The 15,405-nt window shown below is 37.5% G+C and overlaps 3 protein-coding genes across 6 annotated transcripts; 2 read left to right on the top strand and 1 right to left on the bottom strand.

Moving 5' to 3' along the window:
- Positions 1 to 258: 258 nt before the first annotated feature.
- Positions 259 to 2,124, bottom strand: LOC147541249 (GATA transcription factor 6-like). 3 transcript variants are annotated; one of them, XM_086634077.1, is made up of 3 exons: positions 1,744 to 2,124; positions 1,301 to 1,639; positions 259 to 1,196 (listed from the first exon to the last, which is right to left on the bottom strand). In XM_086634077.1, the coding sequence occupies exons 1-3, from the start codon at positions 1,816 to 1,818 to the stop codon at positions 516 to 518; spliced, it is 1,095 nt and encodes a 364-aa protein (XP_086490203.1). In that variant the 5' UTR covers positions 1,819 to 2,124; the 3' UTR covers positions 259 to 515. The 3 variants fall into 3 exon arrangements, with proteins under 3 accessions (XP_086490203.1, XP_086490205.1, XP_086490204.1); XM_086634079.1 differs by having other exon boundaries at positions 259 to 1,190; XM_086634078.1 differs by having other exon boundaries at positions 1,301 to 1,636; positions 1,744 to 2,067.
- A 2,193-nt stretch (positions 2,125 to 4,317) lies between these two features.
- Positions 4,318 to 7,924, top strand: LOC147541248 (SH3 domain-containing protein 2-like). Of its 2 annotated transcripts, XM_086634080.1 has the most exons (10): positions 4,318 to 4,498; positions 5,312 to 5,425; positions 5,518 to 5,587; positions 5,674 to 5,825; positions 6,010 to 6,111; positions 6,586 to 6,786; positions 6,865 to 6,927; positions 7,025 to 7,150; positions 7,275 to 7,349; positions 7,552 to 7,924. In XM_086634080.1, the coding sequence occupies exons 1-10, from the start codon at positions 4,442 to 4,444 to the stop codon at positions 7,666 to 7,668; spliced, it is 1,077 nt and encodes a 358-aa protein (XP_086490206.1). In that variant the 5' UTR covers positions 4,318 to 4,441; the 3' UTR covers positions 7,669 to 7,924. The 2 variants fall into 2 exon arrangements, with proteins under 2 accessions (XP_086490206.1, XP_086490207.1); XM_086634081.1 differs by lacking the exon at positions 5,312 to 5,425 and having other exon boundaries at positions 4,403 to 4,498.
- A 526-nt stretch (positions 7,925 to 8,450) lies between these two features.
- On the top strand, positions 8,451 to 14,009 carry LOC147541247 (protein DETOXIFICATION 46, chloroplastic-like). The gene is made up of 14 exons (XM_086634076.1): positions 8,451 to 9,020; positions 9,839 to 9,933; positions 10,167 to 10,275; positions 10,394 to 10,449; positions 10,872 to 10,927; positions 11,155 to 11,293; positions 11,450 to 11,587; positions 11,686 to 11,754; positions 11,866 to 11,976; positions 12,375 to 12,503; positions 13,043 to 13,120; positions 13,304 to 13,375; positions 13,485 to 13,547; positions 13,665 to 14,009. Exons 1-14 carry the CDS (start codon positions 8,531 to 8,533, stop codon positions 13,749 to 13,751), a joined length of 1,692 nt encoding a protein of 563 aa, XP_086490202.1. The 5' UTR covers positions 8,451 to 8,530; the 3' UTR covers positions 13,752 to 14,009.
- Positions 14,010 to 15,405: the final 1,396 nt, after the last annotated feature.

Raw genomic sequence — 15,405 nt, 5'->3', positions numbered from 1 at the left:
AGTAAACCACGTGGAAGGTGGACCGACCACTTATCAACATCATCTCAATACCTAACTTAATTCTAATTACAAAAAAAACAAATTAACCTCTAAAACAAAATTGAATCTTCCCTCCTCTTTCTCTTAATCATTTTGTTTCTCATTCAATCCCTCCCAAAATAGGAGAGAAAAACGACACAGTGGCATGACACAAAATGTGATTTTTATGTCCTCGTCGGAATCCAATACTGAAAATTCTTCTCGTGATATCTACCACAATTAAATCAACAACATGAACATTACATTAAAAAAACAATGTCTCTCTACACTGCAAAAATAATGTCGGAAAAAATAATATTACATAAAATAAAAAAAAGTCAAAAACCTCCCTAAATGCCTAAAATTACAAAGTAACAACTAGTCACTAACTCACTACTACTATAATACCAACTTTTCATCTAGTTTACACTCGGGTACACATTCGGGTTCTAACCGGGTCATGACTGCACCCAGTCCACATCTTTCTACGTAAACGTTCAAAAACTATGAACTGTTTGAGCCATCTCGGGTTCGGGGCGAGCCATCTCTTTCTTCTTACGCATCTCAATAACTTTCCGATGACTATTGGAATGAACATCACTTGAAAAAGTCGGGCTACAGGCGGGTCTATATTCGGGTAAAAGTCGACCCGATTTATATCGGACACCACAAGCGTTACAGAGTGTTTTTGAACCTAATGGACCGGCTCTCCATTGAGGGGTTTTCTGAACTCCACAGTGACTACATCGTCGTTGTGTTTCCGACAACGGTTTTCTTCTCTGCTTCTTCTCCAACGGGTCTCCGGCGAAATACAAAAATTCTGGGGTTTGGGTTTTCTTTGTAAAGATTAAACAAGAAGTTTGAGAAGATAAATCTGAAGAAGAAGATAATGATGATGATGATGATGAAGAGACTGAAAAGGAAGGAGACCCAAGTGACCAAATTCTTCTGTTTTTTCTTAATCGTTTAGTTCTTGAACGTTTTGCAGGAATTTGGGGAAGTAAAGTTGAAGTTTTCATGGAAGAAATCCCTGAAATTGGTCCAGAATAAGACCTGTTCTGTTTTGGAATTTGGGTTAGGGTTTTTGCTGGACATGGAAAAGATAATTCATGGAACGAATCATCATCATCAACAAAGTGAGATACCCATTCAAGGTCTTCTAAATCATCAACCTGAAACTACAACAAAACAAAAAAAAAAATCGGAACTTTAAGTCTTTTTTTTACCTTAAACACTAGAAATTTGAAGAAACCCGCCATTAATTCATGGTTTTGAAGCTTACCGGAACGAAAAGTTCGGTTCTGAGTGGAGATTCAAATGCTTCCCGAACAGAAACCATAGAAGAAACTTTTGAATTTTGTTCCTTACATGACCAATTTCTTCTCTCTTCTTCAACAAACCCATCATCTTCATCTTTTTCTTCTTCCTTGGAAAAATCAAGAAATTCGTCAACAAAAGAATCATCTCCAAAAACAGAACTTGTTCCATTTCCACCTAGTATTTCCTCTGTAACAAACCATTGTTGTTCTTGCTGTTGAGTTAATTTGACGTTCATTTCAGGCCAACAACTTGTTTTCAAAGCCTTTTCTTGTTCAACAAATTCCATTTCAACATTTACCTGCTGAAAAATCGAAAAGTTCAAATTTTTAAGCCCCAACAACAAATTACAAAACTTATTAAAATTACACCAAACCCAGACTTCAAATGTTAGTATTATTTAATTACCTGAGATGAAGAAGGAGGAGGAGAGAGAGGTGGAGTCGATAGAAATGAGGAAAGGGTTAGGGTTTGGTGGAGCATTGAATAAGGGGGGGGGGGGGGGGGGGGAATTAGCGTCGGTGAGTGATTCAAGGGCCCGTTTCTCCCCTGCCCCTGTTGTTATCTTCTTTTCTCTTTCTATTCTATTTCTATTATCCTCTTTCTCACCTTCTCTCTCTCTCTCTATGTTGTAATTGTATCACTTTTTTCCTACTTCCGAAATACTAATTCTGTTTCGTTTTTTCGTACGTAAAGTTACATTCGCATTTCTCTCTCTATAAAAATTTCTTCAAATGTACACATCATGTGAGACCACAACTATACATGCCCACGAGAATTTTGAATTCTTTCCTACCAAAACGGATTTCCCACTAGTACTTCTACCCACATTTTTACCCCATTTCCCTCCATTTTCTTTTAATCTACGAAAATGAGTGTCCTCTATATGTTTTCATTTCTTTCTTTAATAAAAAAAAATAAATAAAATTCAACCGTTTAATTGGAATGTTTCCACCAGAGTAATGGAAAATTGTGAATATTACAAAAATAGATTTTGCCAAAACGACCGTGACTTGTGTAATTTCTTACACTATTTTTGTTGAGAATTCTATTCTTGCACTAATGTTTGTACTTTGTGTTGTATAAAGACAACTTACGAGAAGTTTAGACAACTTTGTGTTTGTACTTTGTGTTGTATCAAGATTCATTTTAGTCTAAACCCAACATACTAGTTACACGACTCTTAATTTTCAAAAACAAAATTAATTTGTGTCCTAGTTTTACTACATTTTATTATGAAAAGGTAGGCAAGACAATATAAAGATGATTAGCTTATTTCCAATATGTGAAACCACTTCTAGTGATTCACCTCAATAGTTAGTAAAAGGACATTTGCAGTGTGATAGTCTTACATCCCTAACGAGAGTGTCTAGAGCCTAGGCTATGGATAAAAGTTCAAGTTTAGTAAGTGACGAGGCCTTCTACGTCTGCAAGGGTTCGTGGAGCCTTCGCCGAAAGCAAAACTCCTTACATGTGTGAGGTGCAAAAAGCAAGAACAATGTCTTTAGTTGTAAATGCTTAGGGCGTCATAAGTGGTATCAAAGCCGATGACAATTATTCGCTAAGAGTTGAGGTTGTGATAGTCTCACGAGAACGTCCAGAACCTGAGGTACAGGTGAACTCTCAAATTTAATAAGTGTCGAGGCATTCTGGAGAGTTTGTGAAACCATCGCAAAGAACAACCTCCGTACTTGTGTGGAGTGCAATAAGCTAAGGACAATATCTTTAACGTCTAAGATTTGGAATATGACAGACAAAAACAAAAAACACTACAAAAATGAATAACTACAAAAGTGATTTGAATTGTTAGCATGATTGCTTGGTGAGAGCAAAAGAGACCAAAAGGGTATATAGACAAAAGTTCTCAATAGTGGGTGCCGCCAGCTTTTGTCGTGCAAGCAACAACTGAAATGAATGCCTTATGACTTGACTTGTGAAGGGTATTTTTGGGATTTCCAAGTAATATTCAAGGGCAGTATTGTAAATGAGAAAAACAAAGTGCTCTACTTGTATACGCAAACGCGTATTTTGCTGGTTGTATACTTCAAACGCACGACGCGGATTGAAACGTAAGACAACCGACTCGGGCCGGGTCCGGAACTGCTCTTTTGACTTTCATTGTCCATATGTCACAAAGGTGTTTTTTTTTTCAGAATATGTCATGGTGGTTGATCCTACAAAATTCTTTTTTGTGTGATGGAGAAGACAGGGTATGTGAAAAATACATAAAGACACTCAAGTGATCTAGGTATTTTGCCAGTTTTAGTTGAATGAAGTCAAAGTCCGAGTTTAAAATTCGACCTTCGATCTCGTATTAGGCAAACCCATTATGATTATATAAGTTCGGATGATCTGTTGTGATATTCGACTGAAGTGATGTGGTAATAAGACACTGATTTTAATGAGAGTCACGTGTCAATTGTCGTCGGTAGGAGGATAATTAATATCTGACGCGTGCACCTCTTCAGGCATATTACGTTTTCTGTATAGAAAGTGAGTGATTTGCTCTTTATAGCTTTCCACATCACAAGTGTTTTCTTTAAGCAGTTCAGAGTTTGGGAGAGATCAAACTCACTCTAGCAGATCTCCCATATCTCGAGTCTCTAACCAAATCAAGACTCGGGTTGCAGAAATGGTTCAGACTCACCTTCCTATGCCTCGAGGTTGTACAGAGTTTAAGGTGCCGAGCTGATTTATACATACCTCTCTTCACTATTTTCGAGATTAAAAAATAGAACTCAAAAACAAAGATAATTCGGATGTACTTTTTTTTTTTTTTTTGTCCGAGGGCCAACATTAGCTATCCGTAGACGGTCTGACCGGCCGGATTCCTGCCCCTAGTTGGCGCTAATGTAAGAAGTGTTTAGCCCGCGAAACTCTTGATGGAATGTCTTGGCGCGAAAACAAAAAGTCCTCATTTTTTTTTGTTGAAGAAAAAGTCCTCATTCTGATAAACAATCATCTCCTCCACCACGCCGAATTAACTGATGAAAAAAAAATTGAATTAAAAAATGGAACCTTTCTTCTCTCTCATTCTCAAGTTCCCAATTCCCAAAACATTTGAAAGTCGACGACGATAATTTCTCTCTCTACAGTCTCTCTGTGAATGGAATCAATTAAGAAACAAGCAACAAAGCTCAGAGACCAAGTAGCTAAACAACAGGTATCTATCTATCTATCTTTCTTCTCTCAAATACCCAGATATCGTTTTCTATGTTTTGTATTCTTGTGAATCTTGGGTTGCTCTTAATTTTCTTTTTATTGAATCCCCTTGTTTTTGTTCTTGCTGTATTCTAGGCGATCCAGTGGAATGACCCTTTTCTAATTAGGTTTGATTAACTTAGTCCTAGTTGTTTTTGATCTAGGGTTTTGGGTTTTAGTTCTTGATTTCTTATGAGTAGAGCTGATTTGACGTACATTTAGGGTTGGGGTACATTTTTGTTGAATTAAGGTACATATGCGACATTCTAAAACATAAGCAATAGGGCGACGATTCATTGGGAAAAAAGGTGCTAAATGCATTAGTTTTGAATCGAGAAATTAGGGTTTTATGTGGGCAAGATTTGTTTAAGAATCAAATTTGTAGAGTTGGAGTATTTTTCAGTTTTTCAATTTGAGTATTCGATTAGCTTCGAATCGGTAATAATGTTCATCCGAGGTTTCACCGACACATTTCGTTCATTTACAAACCAGTAATCATTTCCGGTTATCGATATTTTGATCTTTGAAAAGCTCTATAGGCTCCTGGTTGAAGTGTGAAGTAGCTTAGAAGCAGAACCACAATGACATCCGAGAACACATAGGATTTGAGAGTGGAATTGGGATCAATTGTGCCGCTTTCACTTATTTGGGTTACAAAAACTGACCTGTTGAAACCCTAAACTGAGCTTGTAATGTGTTGAATGTGATGACATTTCTTTACTAAACTTTATATTTCCGATGGTTGTTGAGCGATTTCCGGATTAATTTGATCCAGGCTGCCCTGAAGCAGTCCAGAGGCTATGGGGGTTCAGATAATTTAGTCGATGACATAGAACTTCAGCAACACCAAACACTTGAGAAGCTTTACTTGTCAACCCGGGCTAGCAAGGTTATTAATTTACCTATAAGGGAATAATTCAGAGATGAGTCATACATTTTCTTATTTTCGATCTATATAACTTTTGCATTTACATTTTCCAGCATTTTCAAAGGGACATAGTTCGTGGTGTGGAAGGGTATATTGTTACTGGGTCCAAACAAGTTGAAATAGGTGAGAAAGTTAAGTGTTAATGTTCTTTCCTAATTTTCGGTTTGAAAATGGACAATGCTGAATAAGATACCCATTGCTGTTAATAGGTACCAAGTTATCAGAAGATAGTCGGAAATATGGTGCTCTTAATACCTCTACTAGTGGGAAAGCATTATCGAAGATTGCATTAAGTTATTCACGAGCTCGTGGTCAAATGGAAAAGGAGCACGGAAATCTATTAAAAGCCCTTGGTTCACAAGTGCGATAATATTTTTTTTCCCTTAGTTTTCCATACCTTGTGGGGTTTTTCTGTTTTTCATAACTTTGCTGGTTGATTTTATCCAATATGAGAAGGACGTTACCATAATTTAACGAGTCGCTTTAACTTATTTTCTGTCACTATGATATTATCATGTTTAGTCTCGATTTCTTTGAATCTCCAGGTTGCTGAGCCGTTGAAAGCAATGGTGATGGGAGCTCCTTTGGTAGATGCTCGGCATCTTGCTCAACGATATGATAAAGTGCGACAAGAAGCTAATGCTCAGGTAATACTTATGCTTTGCCTTGTCCTAAGTTGCTGTAAAGTTATAACGCCTTGTTACTGTGTGTTCAAGTGTTTTTCATAACACCGAGTTTGAACATCAACGTGGACCGGTGGATCATTCGGACTCATGCCAAAAGCGTGAAATTGGAGACCGAGTTTGACCACCAACGCCTCTTAGCATCCTTCACATTTAATCTAACGTCTGTTAGATGCCCTTGTTTGACAGAAGCTTTGAGCAACAATACCACATTCATCTGAATTGAATTTGAGTGATTCTTGGCTCTAACTTAAGAGCTCGATGAGACAAACACAATGGCGTGTCTGTCTACTGCGTTTGATGAGCCGAACCGATATAAAATCGGATCTGGTTCCAACACTACCATCTGCTTGCTATGAGAAGAAATTTAGATGATTGTATTAACGCCAGTTTTTTATCTCATCTTTTCTGTTTACATTTCACTTTGCGCTTAGTCAGACTATTGAGGTCTCCAAACGTCAAGCAAACGTGAGGGAATCTGGAGCAGGTGCTGATAATACTTTAAAGCTAGAAGCTGCTGAAACCAAGCTTCAAGATCTGAAGGCGAATGTGGCAATAATGGGGAAGGAAGCTGCAACAGTAATGGCTGCTATAGAAGCTCAACAACAAAGATTAACACTCCAACGACTTATCATAATGGTATGTGGCAGAAATCAAAACAAAGTTTAACCTAAATGTCTATTTATTTATACGATTCATCTGTTCCCTGTATTGAAGGTTGAATCAGAACGTAGCTATCATCATAGAGTCCTGCAGATACTTGATCAGCTTAAAGGCGAGGTATGAGCTTCAGAGATACGACTTTTACTCCAATGACAAATCTCTGTTATGTACAGTTCTAGACTTATAAACTATGATCAATTTTTATTTCATGAAGATGATATCTGAGCGCGAAAGAATTGGAGTGTCTCCGACCCCAGATATGGACAACAAGGCGATGCCAAAACTTCCATACAAAGAAACAAATGGAGCAACAGACAAGATCAAATACTTTTTGGCAGAGGTAAATTTCCGCCTTCCTTTTCTTTCTCCTTCTATCTCATACCTACGTATATTATAAATATTTTCAACCTATTGTTATTAGGTTTTTCGCGATTTTTGTATTATTATATCGACCAATTTTATAGGTTATGCATTCATATCTAGCGGAGTCTATTGTGGAGCTGAACTTGTCAGCTGGTGACTACGTTGTCGTCCGAAAGGTTCTTGGGGTCCCTTCATCATATTTGCTTCGATTTAGCTCATCTTTTCCTAACACAACTCTGCTGCTTTCTTCCAAAAGTTAAAATTGTTATCTCTCAAGTGACGTCGATAACTTGGCTTAATATCTTGGACTATATAGCCTCTTCATATCCAGGACCATTTGATGATACATATATTCTTCTTCTTGGTGTTTTATGTCAGGTTGCAAATAATGGTTGGGCGGAAGGCGAGTGTAAGGGAAAAGCAGGTTGGTTCCCAGTCGGATTCATCGAAAGACGTGAACGTGTTCTTGCAAGCAAGATTGCAGAAGTGTTTTAAGAACCTTTTTCAGGGTTGATTGTCGGAATAACAAACCTCGACAATTTTCTCTCTGGAAAAGATAAAGGTGTGTAGTGTTCCTTGTGAAAATATTGAGAGACTTTTATTCTGGGATGCGATTATTAAAACATTTTTATTAGGTTTCTTTAAATGAGAGGTTATCGGGCTCACGAAAATGTAAACAAAGACTGGAAAGTGTAAATTGTTCTAAATTGTCTTTCTCTTCTCAATGGAAATTGTTATAAGAAAGAACAAAGACAGTCAAACAAAATATAAAATAGGCATTCTATAGTGAACAAAGACACAATGATTCTCCCTACGTATGAAGAACAAAATTAGTGAAGTTTTTAAAATCCTCAGCATTCAGACCTCCTTTTAACTGTCTCTTCAAATCCCAAAACTAGAATGCACCTCCTTACAGTAGTAACCATCCTTTGTAAAACGAACATAAACAATCGAATTAGATCAAAATTTGATGTATCAAACACAATAACATTGTAGATGCACTTATCAACTGTGCTACCAGTTGTTGGCGAAGGATTAAGTGTTAAAGGGGAAGATATTTTAGATACGAACAAAACAATAGCGACATTATTATATTGACGATAGGCACACCCCTGGCCCTCAGCCTATCAATTCAATCCAACTTGTAATTTGGGGGAAATATTTCAGCCGTTGAACACAGAAGAGCAAAGTTAGAAACGGAAAAGAAACACTATCTCTCTCTCTAAAATGAATAGTGTTTTAAATACTGATGGCATGCGCTCTTTAAGTAACGACACAGAAACCCTATTTAACAACCACCACCACCACCACAATTCCAAACTCGTCCTTCTTCAACCACCACCAATTGTCAGTCATCATGAACGTCAAAATCCTAAACCTCTCTCCTCAATTTCTCTGCTTTCAAAACCCTAACAAACCTACTATCACAAACCTACACTTTCCTCCTTCTCTAACCATCAATCTTCCTTCTTCTTCTCATGTTCCTTCCGTTTTGTCAGTTTCCTCTTTGAGAACCAATCATCGACGAAGACGTTTTAAAGTATCTCGTCGAATCAGTCCGATCGATCAAAATCTCGTTGAGGAAACTGAAATTGTTTCTACCTTTACTTCTTCTGATGATGAAGTGACTGAAATTGATGATGATGATTCATTAGGAGGAGGAGGAGGAAGAAATGGTGGTGAAATTATTGAAGAAGAAGAAGTAAAAGTTAACATTTGGAAACAAGTAAAAGAGATTGCTTTGTTTGCTGGACCTGCTGCTGGACTATGGATAAGTGGTCCTCTTATGAGTCTTGTTGATACTGCTGTTATTGGCCAAGGGAGTTCTCTTGAACTTGCTGCATTAGGTCATCACAATTCTCTCTTACCTTACCCTCCTTCATTTTGTCTTGTTTTTCAATTTTATCACAACAACAAGATTCAATCATTGTTTTCAATTTTAGTATTAGTAGTCCCACATTATGAATCTTAATGTTGTTACGAGCTGGTTGGGCCTAATTTAATAGCTTAAATTCTAATGTATATGGAATTTAAAGGCACTCTTAAAGGGAAGTCCACATTTGGGCCGTGGGGGGTACGTGCCCCTTTGTGGACTCGCCTTTGCGTGGACTTTATGCTAGGAACAAAACCTCGTCGTACCCATGGACTTACTTTTAGTAAGTGTTGAGGTCTATTCGGCAAACTTGTGTATTATTTGCCAGGAACAAAACCTCGTACCCGCAGACTTTTAGTAAGTGTTAAAGTTTTTCTGGTAGGTTAGTGGATTATTCGCCATTAACAAAAGTGAGTATAGGCTCTTGGATTATTTGCTAAGAACAAAACCTCGTATCCGTGGACTTTTAGTAAGTGTTGAGGTCTTTTGGGTTGGCAAACTTGAACCCAAGGACTCTTAGTAAGTGTTGAGGTCTTTTGGGTAGACTCGTGGATTATTCGCCGAGAACAAAACCTCGTACCCGTTGACGGCTAGTAAGTGTCAAGATCTTTTCGGTAGGCTCGTGGAGCATCCGCTAGGGTAAAAAACCTAGTACCCCATGGACACGGTTTTGGGTGTCAAAAGTGGGGACAATATCAACAACTGCTAAGGCTTGGGGCGTTATTATAGTTTGTTAAGTGTAGCTTCTGCTTTCGTAAGTTTGACAAAGTGAAGTTGTTTATGGATTGGCAGGTCCAGCAACTGTGGTTTGTGATTATGCCAGTTATGTGTTCATGTTTCTCTCAATTGCTACCTCCAATATGGTTGCCACTGCGCTAGCAAGACAGGTTCCGCTTTACCCTCTCTCTTTCTCTCTATGAAGTTTCCTAGTAGAGTATAACCAATAGCTATAGTGATACTTTCCCTCTCTTTGACCAGTTTTTCTGCTCTACTTACTACTTATAGGTAGAAGGAGAGACATCATTCATGTCTGGAGAACTAACTAGAGTAATTTGGCTTAATGCTTGCATTTTTATATGTTGTTTCACAATATTTAACTCCTAAGATGTATCTCTTGCAGGATAGGAATGAAGTACAACATACAATTTCCATGTTGCTCTTTGTTGGTTTGACTTGTGGTATAGGAATGTTTTTGGCTACAAAATTCTTCGGTGAATTGGCCTTAACTGGTAAGAATATGATAATATAAAGTTCTCGTATCGTTGTAGAACATTTATGTAATCTTGTGTCCGCTTGAACTGGAATATGATAATGGGTAACTGATAAATTCTTTTTGTTACTGTTCAGCTTTTACTGGGCCCACAAATTCACACATTGTACCAGCTGCGAACACATATGTCCAGGTTTATTCCAATAAGTAAACCCTTGTCTATTGTATTTTGTTGTATATATTGGACTTTCTTGGAGATACTATGCCTATATATACATATAGTTATGCTAATAGATTAGGTGACGGACTGAAACAATGGGGACCACTTCTTTGATTTGGGTTTTAGGGTGATAGAGCGTTATGGCGGTCTACTAGCCTTTCGCTCTTTGGGGTTCTTCTTAGCTCTTTCTCGATTCTTTATATATTTATTCGCCGTTTCGAACTAAAAGAAAATGTAGCAATCAATGAACTAAAAGAACATGTTATATGGACACACTTAGAAGGAAAAAGAACTGCTGATGCAGGTTTTGACGTACCTCCAAACAACTTAATTTGGCGGCAGATTTATTCATTTACTACAATTTATTGGCTAATTTACTGCTGTTATCTTGGTAGATTCGAGGCTTAGCATGGCCTGCAATTCTTGTTGGCTGGGTTACTCAAAGTGCAAGGTAATGTCATTTTCTGCTACATGTCACGAGTTACTGAAGTCAAATCTCAGTACTTCACTTCTCTGGTCATTGTTATACATTGTTTTCTATTCAAGGTTTTATTTATATTCATTCATTTCTTTCCGGAAATACTTTTAATAATGATATCGTATCATGAACTCGGATGAAATATCGAACATTTCATATGGTCATTTAATTCATATTATTATTTGACTTATGTTACCCAGTCTAGGTATGAAAGATTCTCTGGGGCCGTTGAAGGCTTTGGTTGTTGCGACCACTGTAAATGCAATTGGTGTTGTTGTGCTGTGCCCTATATTAGGCTATGGAATTGCTGGTGCTGCATGGGCTGCAATGGTCGCACAGGTATGCTTCTGCAGTATCTGTGTCATGTGTGTGTGTGTATACATATATATCGGGTATATGAGTTATACTAACATCATTTGTGTTGCTAATATGTTTTCAATCTTTCCTGAACTTGTACATGCTTTGGTTTTAATCAACTCACTAATGCTGTTCTAGGTTATTAGTGCCTTTATGATGATTGGAGCTTTAAAAAACAAAGGTTTTGATGCTTTCTCTCCATCTCTTCCGTCGCCGAAAGAATTGCTGCAGATATTTGGGCTTGCCGGTCCTGTCTTCTTAACACTGGTCACAAAGGTTTGTCACATTTTAATAGTATCAACTTTGTGTTTCTTGCGCATATACTTTTCCCCCTAGTCTCTTTGTATATACAAACGAGATTTTCTGATGTCCAGGTAGCCTTCTATTCATTCCTGGCGTATTTTGCTACATCAATGGGGACATGCACCATAGCAGCACATCAGGTTGATTTTACGTTCGACTTGCATTTTAAACATTTATGTTCTCGTCTACTGCTCTTTGATCTATAAAGAAACTGATGGTGGATTATTAACCATTAAATTTGTCAACTGAAGGTTATGGTTCAAGTATATTGCATGTGTACTGTTTGGGGTGAACCTCTTTCCCAAACTGCGCAGTCATTTATGCCTGAGTTATTATGCGGAGTTAATAGAAGCTTGGAAAAGGTCAGCAATTATCTTTCTCAATTAACAATATGTATCTAACATCTACATTTTTTTTAACTGGAAATTTCGGGTTTATACTCATTCATTCCGAGGTCAATCAATTCATTGTAGTAGTCTGCATAAGCCAGGCCCTTTTGCCCCTTCTAGAGAATTTCTTTGTCCCATCCGAGTTGTTATTACCATTTCTTTTGTCAATTTGGGGGCATAGAATGAAGAATACTTCTACGATGTAACATCACTTACCAATGTCGTATTTTGAGTTTTCCATTTAGCTTCTGAAGATAACAATTCATTACGCACGATTCATGACTTTACCTTGTAAAAAAGTCGCAGAACCTGTACCAGTTAGTGGACTTTTCTTTGTCAAATGTACTGATTCTTGTACAAACATCAAACAGGCACGAACGCTACTTAAGTCACTTTTGATTATTGGAGCCATAGCCGGATCAATATTAGCAGTTGTAGGAACTTGTGTCCCGTGGCTGTGCCCATTTCTTTTTACAACAGACAGTATGGTCATCGCTGAGGTAAGTTTTCTTTTTTAAGTGTTCCTATGTTTTCAATGTTGATGCCAGCGAATTCCTCTTTAATTTCTTGAAAGAATGGTCTGACTGTACACATGCCTCCCTTTAGCGAAACTAGTAAAAAAACTTCCATTTTTGTGCATTTATGCTAGTCTCCTAGCTAGAATCCTTCGAGAAAACACAACCATTTTTGTTATATAGCATTTCATCCCTCAAATCCATTTAATCATACAAGGTATACTAATTACCGAAAGAGCTTAGTGAATTGCATACCTGAGTTGCGCTACCACAAATTTATTAGATGATCTGAACTGCAAACAACTGTAGTAATCCTCGAAACTGCTCTGAGAATATGACTACAAATTAGTCTTCTTATAAAAAAGAAGGTAGATCTCCAGATTAGTAGGAAGTGACGTTTGATCCATCTTGTGCATCTACTCCTTTTGAAGCAATGACAGGTCCAATAAAAAAAGCTTAGCATTTGATTTTTGTATGATGCAATGGGAATGCTTTAGTTTCTTATTTTTCGTGGATGTTTGCAGATGCACCAAGTTTTGCTACCATTCCTCATTGCATTAATCATTACCCCCTCAACACATAGCCTTGAAGGGACACTACTGGTACATTTATTTATTTCAACTTCCACTTCTTTTGTTTTTGCAGACCAATTTCGATATTTCCTGCTTGTATCGTGCATAAATATTAGACCCAAAATCGATACGGATAGAAAACATTTTATAGACCTCTAAACCGTTTATGCTTAAAGATAAAAGATAATCTTCTAATTCTTCATATATGTGCAGGCTGGTCGAGATCTTAGGTTTCTAAGTCTATCAATGAGTAGTTGCTTCTCTTTGGGTGGTGTTTTGGTTTGGGTATGAATCTGATCTAAACCCCATTACCGACAATAAGATCACACGTCCTTGTTTCTTAGATCTAACACCAATTCCACATTGAAATTCTAATACTCATTTCATCTTTCAGATGTTAAGCAGTAGAGGTTTTGGTCTTCCTGGCTGCTGGTGGTCTCTCACCGCATTCCAATGGGTAGAATTTTCATCTATAATCTCTCATTTTTCTCCAAAACTAAGATATCTAGTTTCTAGTGTCATGATTTACATTCTACCGTAATGCGAACGTCAAAAATCTATCTGCTTATTTCAGGCTCGGTTCTTCCTTGCTCTTATGCGCCTTACTTCTCGAGCTAGCTTCCTTAACACTGATAAACTAAGCCCACAAAAAAGCGCATGAGGCTCTTAGCAGAAGATCCAGCTTGGACAGAATCAGAAACTACCTGAATCCGAAAGGCCCAAAAGAATTGGGCTAAGCCACCGTCACAGTTGCACAGTAAAATGACTTATGATTATTTATAATTCTCAGAAATCCCCGATGTTTCGAAATGTAGTACTGTAAAATGATGTGTTCTGCTAGGATTCTCAACGTATACAGCAATAGTTTCATTTGTTTCATTCATTATTAGTTTATTGAAAGAAAGCTATTTAAATTGTCCATATGGAGTTAGTTTTTCCAAGAATAAACCATATACCCTCTATTATGAGATATGCTTCTATTCTCCTATAGAAAATGACAACAACTTTGACAACATCAGAAATGAACCGTCGAAATATAGGCACCCATAGAAGTTCAGGTGATTGTTCTTTTATGAGATCTGGGGTGCTAGGTCTTGACAATTCATTTTTCTTGTGTTGTCAAAGTTGTTATCTTTTGTAGAAGAGGATGCAACATATCTTGAAGGAGTTATATAACATGACAACAACTTTGAACAACACTAGAAATGAACCTTCTAAATCTAAGTGCCCTCACAAGTTCAAGTGATTGTTCTTCCACGAGATCAGATTGCGAGGTCTTGACTGTTTATTTTTCATGTTGTTAGAGTTGTTGGCGTCTTTTGTAGAAGAAAATGCAACATTTTTCGAGAAGAGTTGTTATGATAACATCATAAATGAACTGTTCAAATTTAAGCGCCCATAAAAGTTCAGGTGATTGTTCTCTTACGAGATCCGAGCTTGAGATTTTAGGCTGTTCATTTTTCGTGTTGTCATAACTATTATCGCCTCCCGTAAAAGAGAATGCAACATTCTTAGAGAAGAGTTGAGAAATGAAAAACCCCATATATATCTATACGAGGGTGTAACCCGTGCCCGTGGGGCACGGACAGTTCTTTCAAATGCATAAAACAACTAAACACAGTCTTCGGTGCCTTGCACTGCCCTGGAGTCCCAAGAGTCGGGAAACCCCACGCTGAAATGTATGTATAGCTTTCCTCTCATGAATGGCCTCTGATACATCGACAATCCTCATCATACACCGCCTTGAATGAATCTGCAGATTCATATTGATATTAATTTTAACAATACCACCATAATATATCATGATCGCAGTTAATTTCACGGTCTTTTTATCAACGAAAAACTCCATCTTACCACGCTTCACAACTTTCCCAAGTTGGCCTTGATGGGTACATGCCTACTGCCCAAATAAGACAACACAAACTGAAACCCACGAAAGGCTTCGGTCCGAGTCAATGTGTGCTCGACAAATAGGTATCACCTTGTCTTTTGAACTTGGGGTGATCCTTGTGTGACAGCACAAATACTATTATCTCAAATATTGTGTCAAGCTGCAAACAAACAAAAAAAAGTCCAAACTATTGCTATAACCGACATTCATAGAAGATAATAGTGTTTGTTTCTTATTCTAGATTCATATCTGAAATTCAAGTGTAAATCTAAATTGACTCGAAGAATCTGAATTAAGAGCCCCTTCTGTACGGTAACCTGACTCAAAGTCTCAAACTCTAACAACAACGGACGAAGATCACCTATAGCTATACTAAAACATGGTGTTTACGTATCGGTGAAAGTGTTTGAGTCTGTAGACATAA

Source organism: Eschscholzia californica, unplaced genomic scaffold (genome assembly GCF_041429995.1).
Source record: "Eschscholzia californica isolate CP2 unplaced genomic scaffold, dmEscCali1.0.p SCAF_4, whole genome shotgun sequence".
Classification (NCBI taxonomy): domain Eukaryota; kingdom Viridiplantae; phylum Streptophyta; class Magnoliopsida; order Ranunculales; family Papaveraceae; genus Eschscholzia; species Eschscholzia californica.
This window is presented reverse-complemented; position numbering and strand designations above follow the sequence as displayed.

What these genes read in the sequence shown, in the direction of transcription:
- LOC147541249 (XM_086634077.1), bottom strand. Translation starts at nt 1,818, where the DNA reads ATGCTCCACCAAACCCTAACCCTTTCCTCATTTCTATCGACTCCACCT. An exon ending in CTCCTCCTTCTTCATCTCAG is followed by an intron (nt 1,640 to 1,743) that starts GTAATTAAATAA and finishes TCGATTTTTCAG; the next exon opens with CAGGTAAATGTTGAAATGGA. An exon ending in GAACCGAACTTTTCGTTCCG is followed by an intron (nt 1,197 to 1,300) that starts GTAAGCTTCAAA and finishes GTTTTGTTGTAG; the next exon opens with TTTCAGGTTGATGATTTAGA.
- LOC147541248 (XM_086634080.1), top strand. Translation starts at nt 4,442, where the DNA reads ATGGAATCAATTAAGAAACAAGCAACAAAGCTCAGAGACCAAGTAGCT. An exon ending in GACAAGAAGCTAATGCTCAG is followed by an intron (nt 6,112 to 6,585) that starts GTAATACTTATG and finishes GCGCTTAGTCAG; the next exon opens with ACTATTGAGGTCTCCAAACG. An exon ending in TCCAACGACTTATCATAATG is followed by an intron (nt 6,787 to 6,864) that starts GTATGTGGCAGA and finishes CCTGTATTGAAG; the next exon opens with GTTGAATCAGAACGTAGCTA.
- LOC147541247 (XM_086634076.1), top strand. Translation starts at nt 8,531, where the DNA reads ATGAACGTCAAAATCCTAAACCTCTCTCCTCAATTTCTCTGCTTTCAA. An exon ending in TCTTGAACTTGCTGCATTAG is followed by an intron (nt 9,021 to 9,838) that starts GTCATCACAATT and finishes ATGGATTGGCAG; the next exon opens with GTCCAGCAACTGTGGTTTGT. An exon ending in TGGGTTACTCAAAGTGCAAG is followed by an intron (nt 10,928 to 11,154) that starts GTAATGTCATTT and finishes TATGTTACCCAG; the next exon opens with TCTAGGTATGAAAGATTCTC.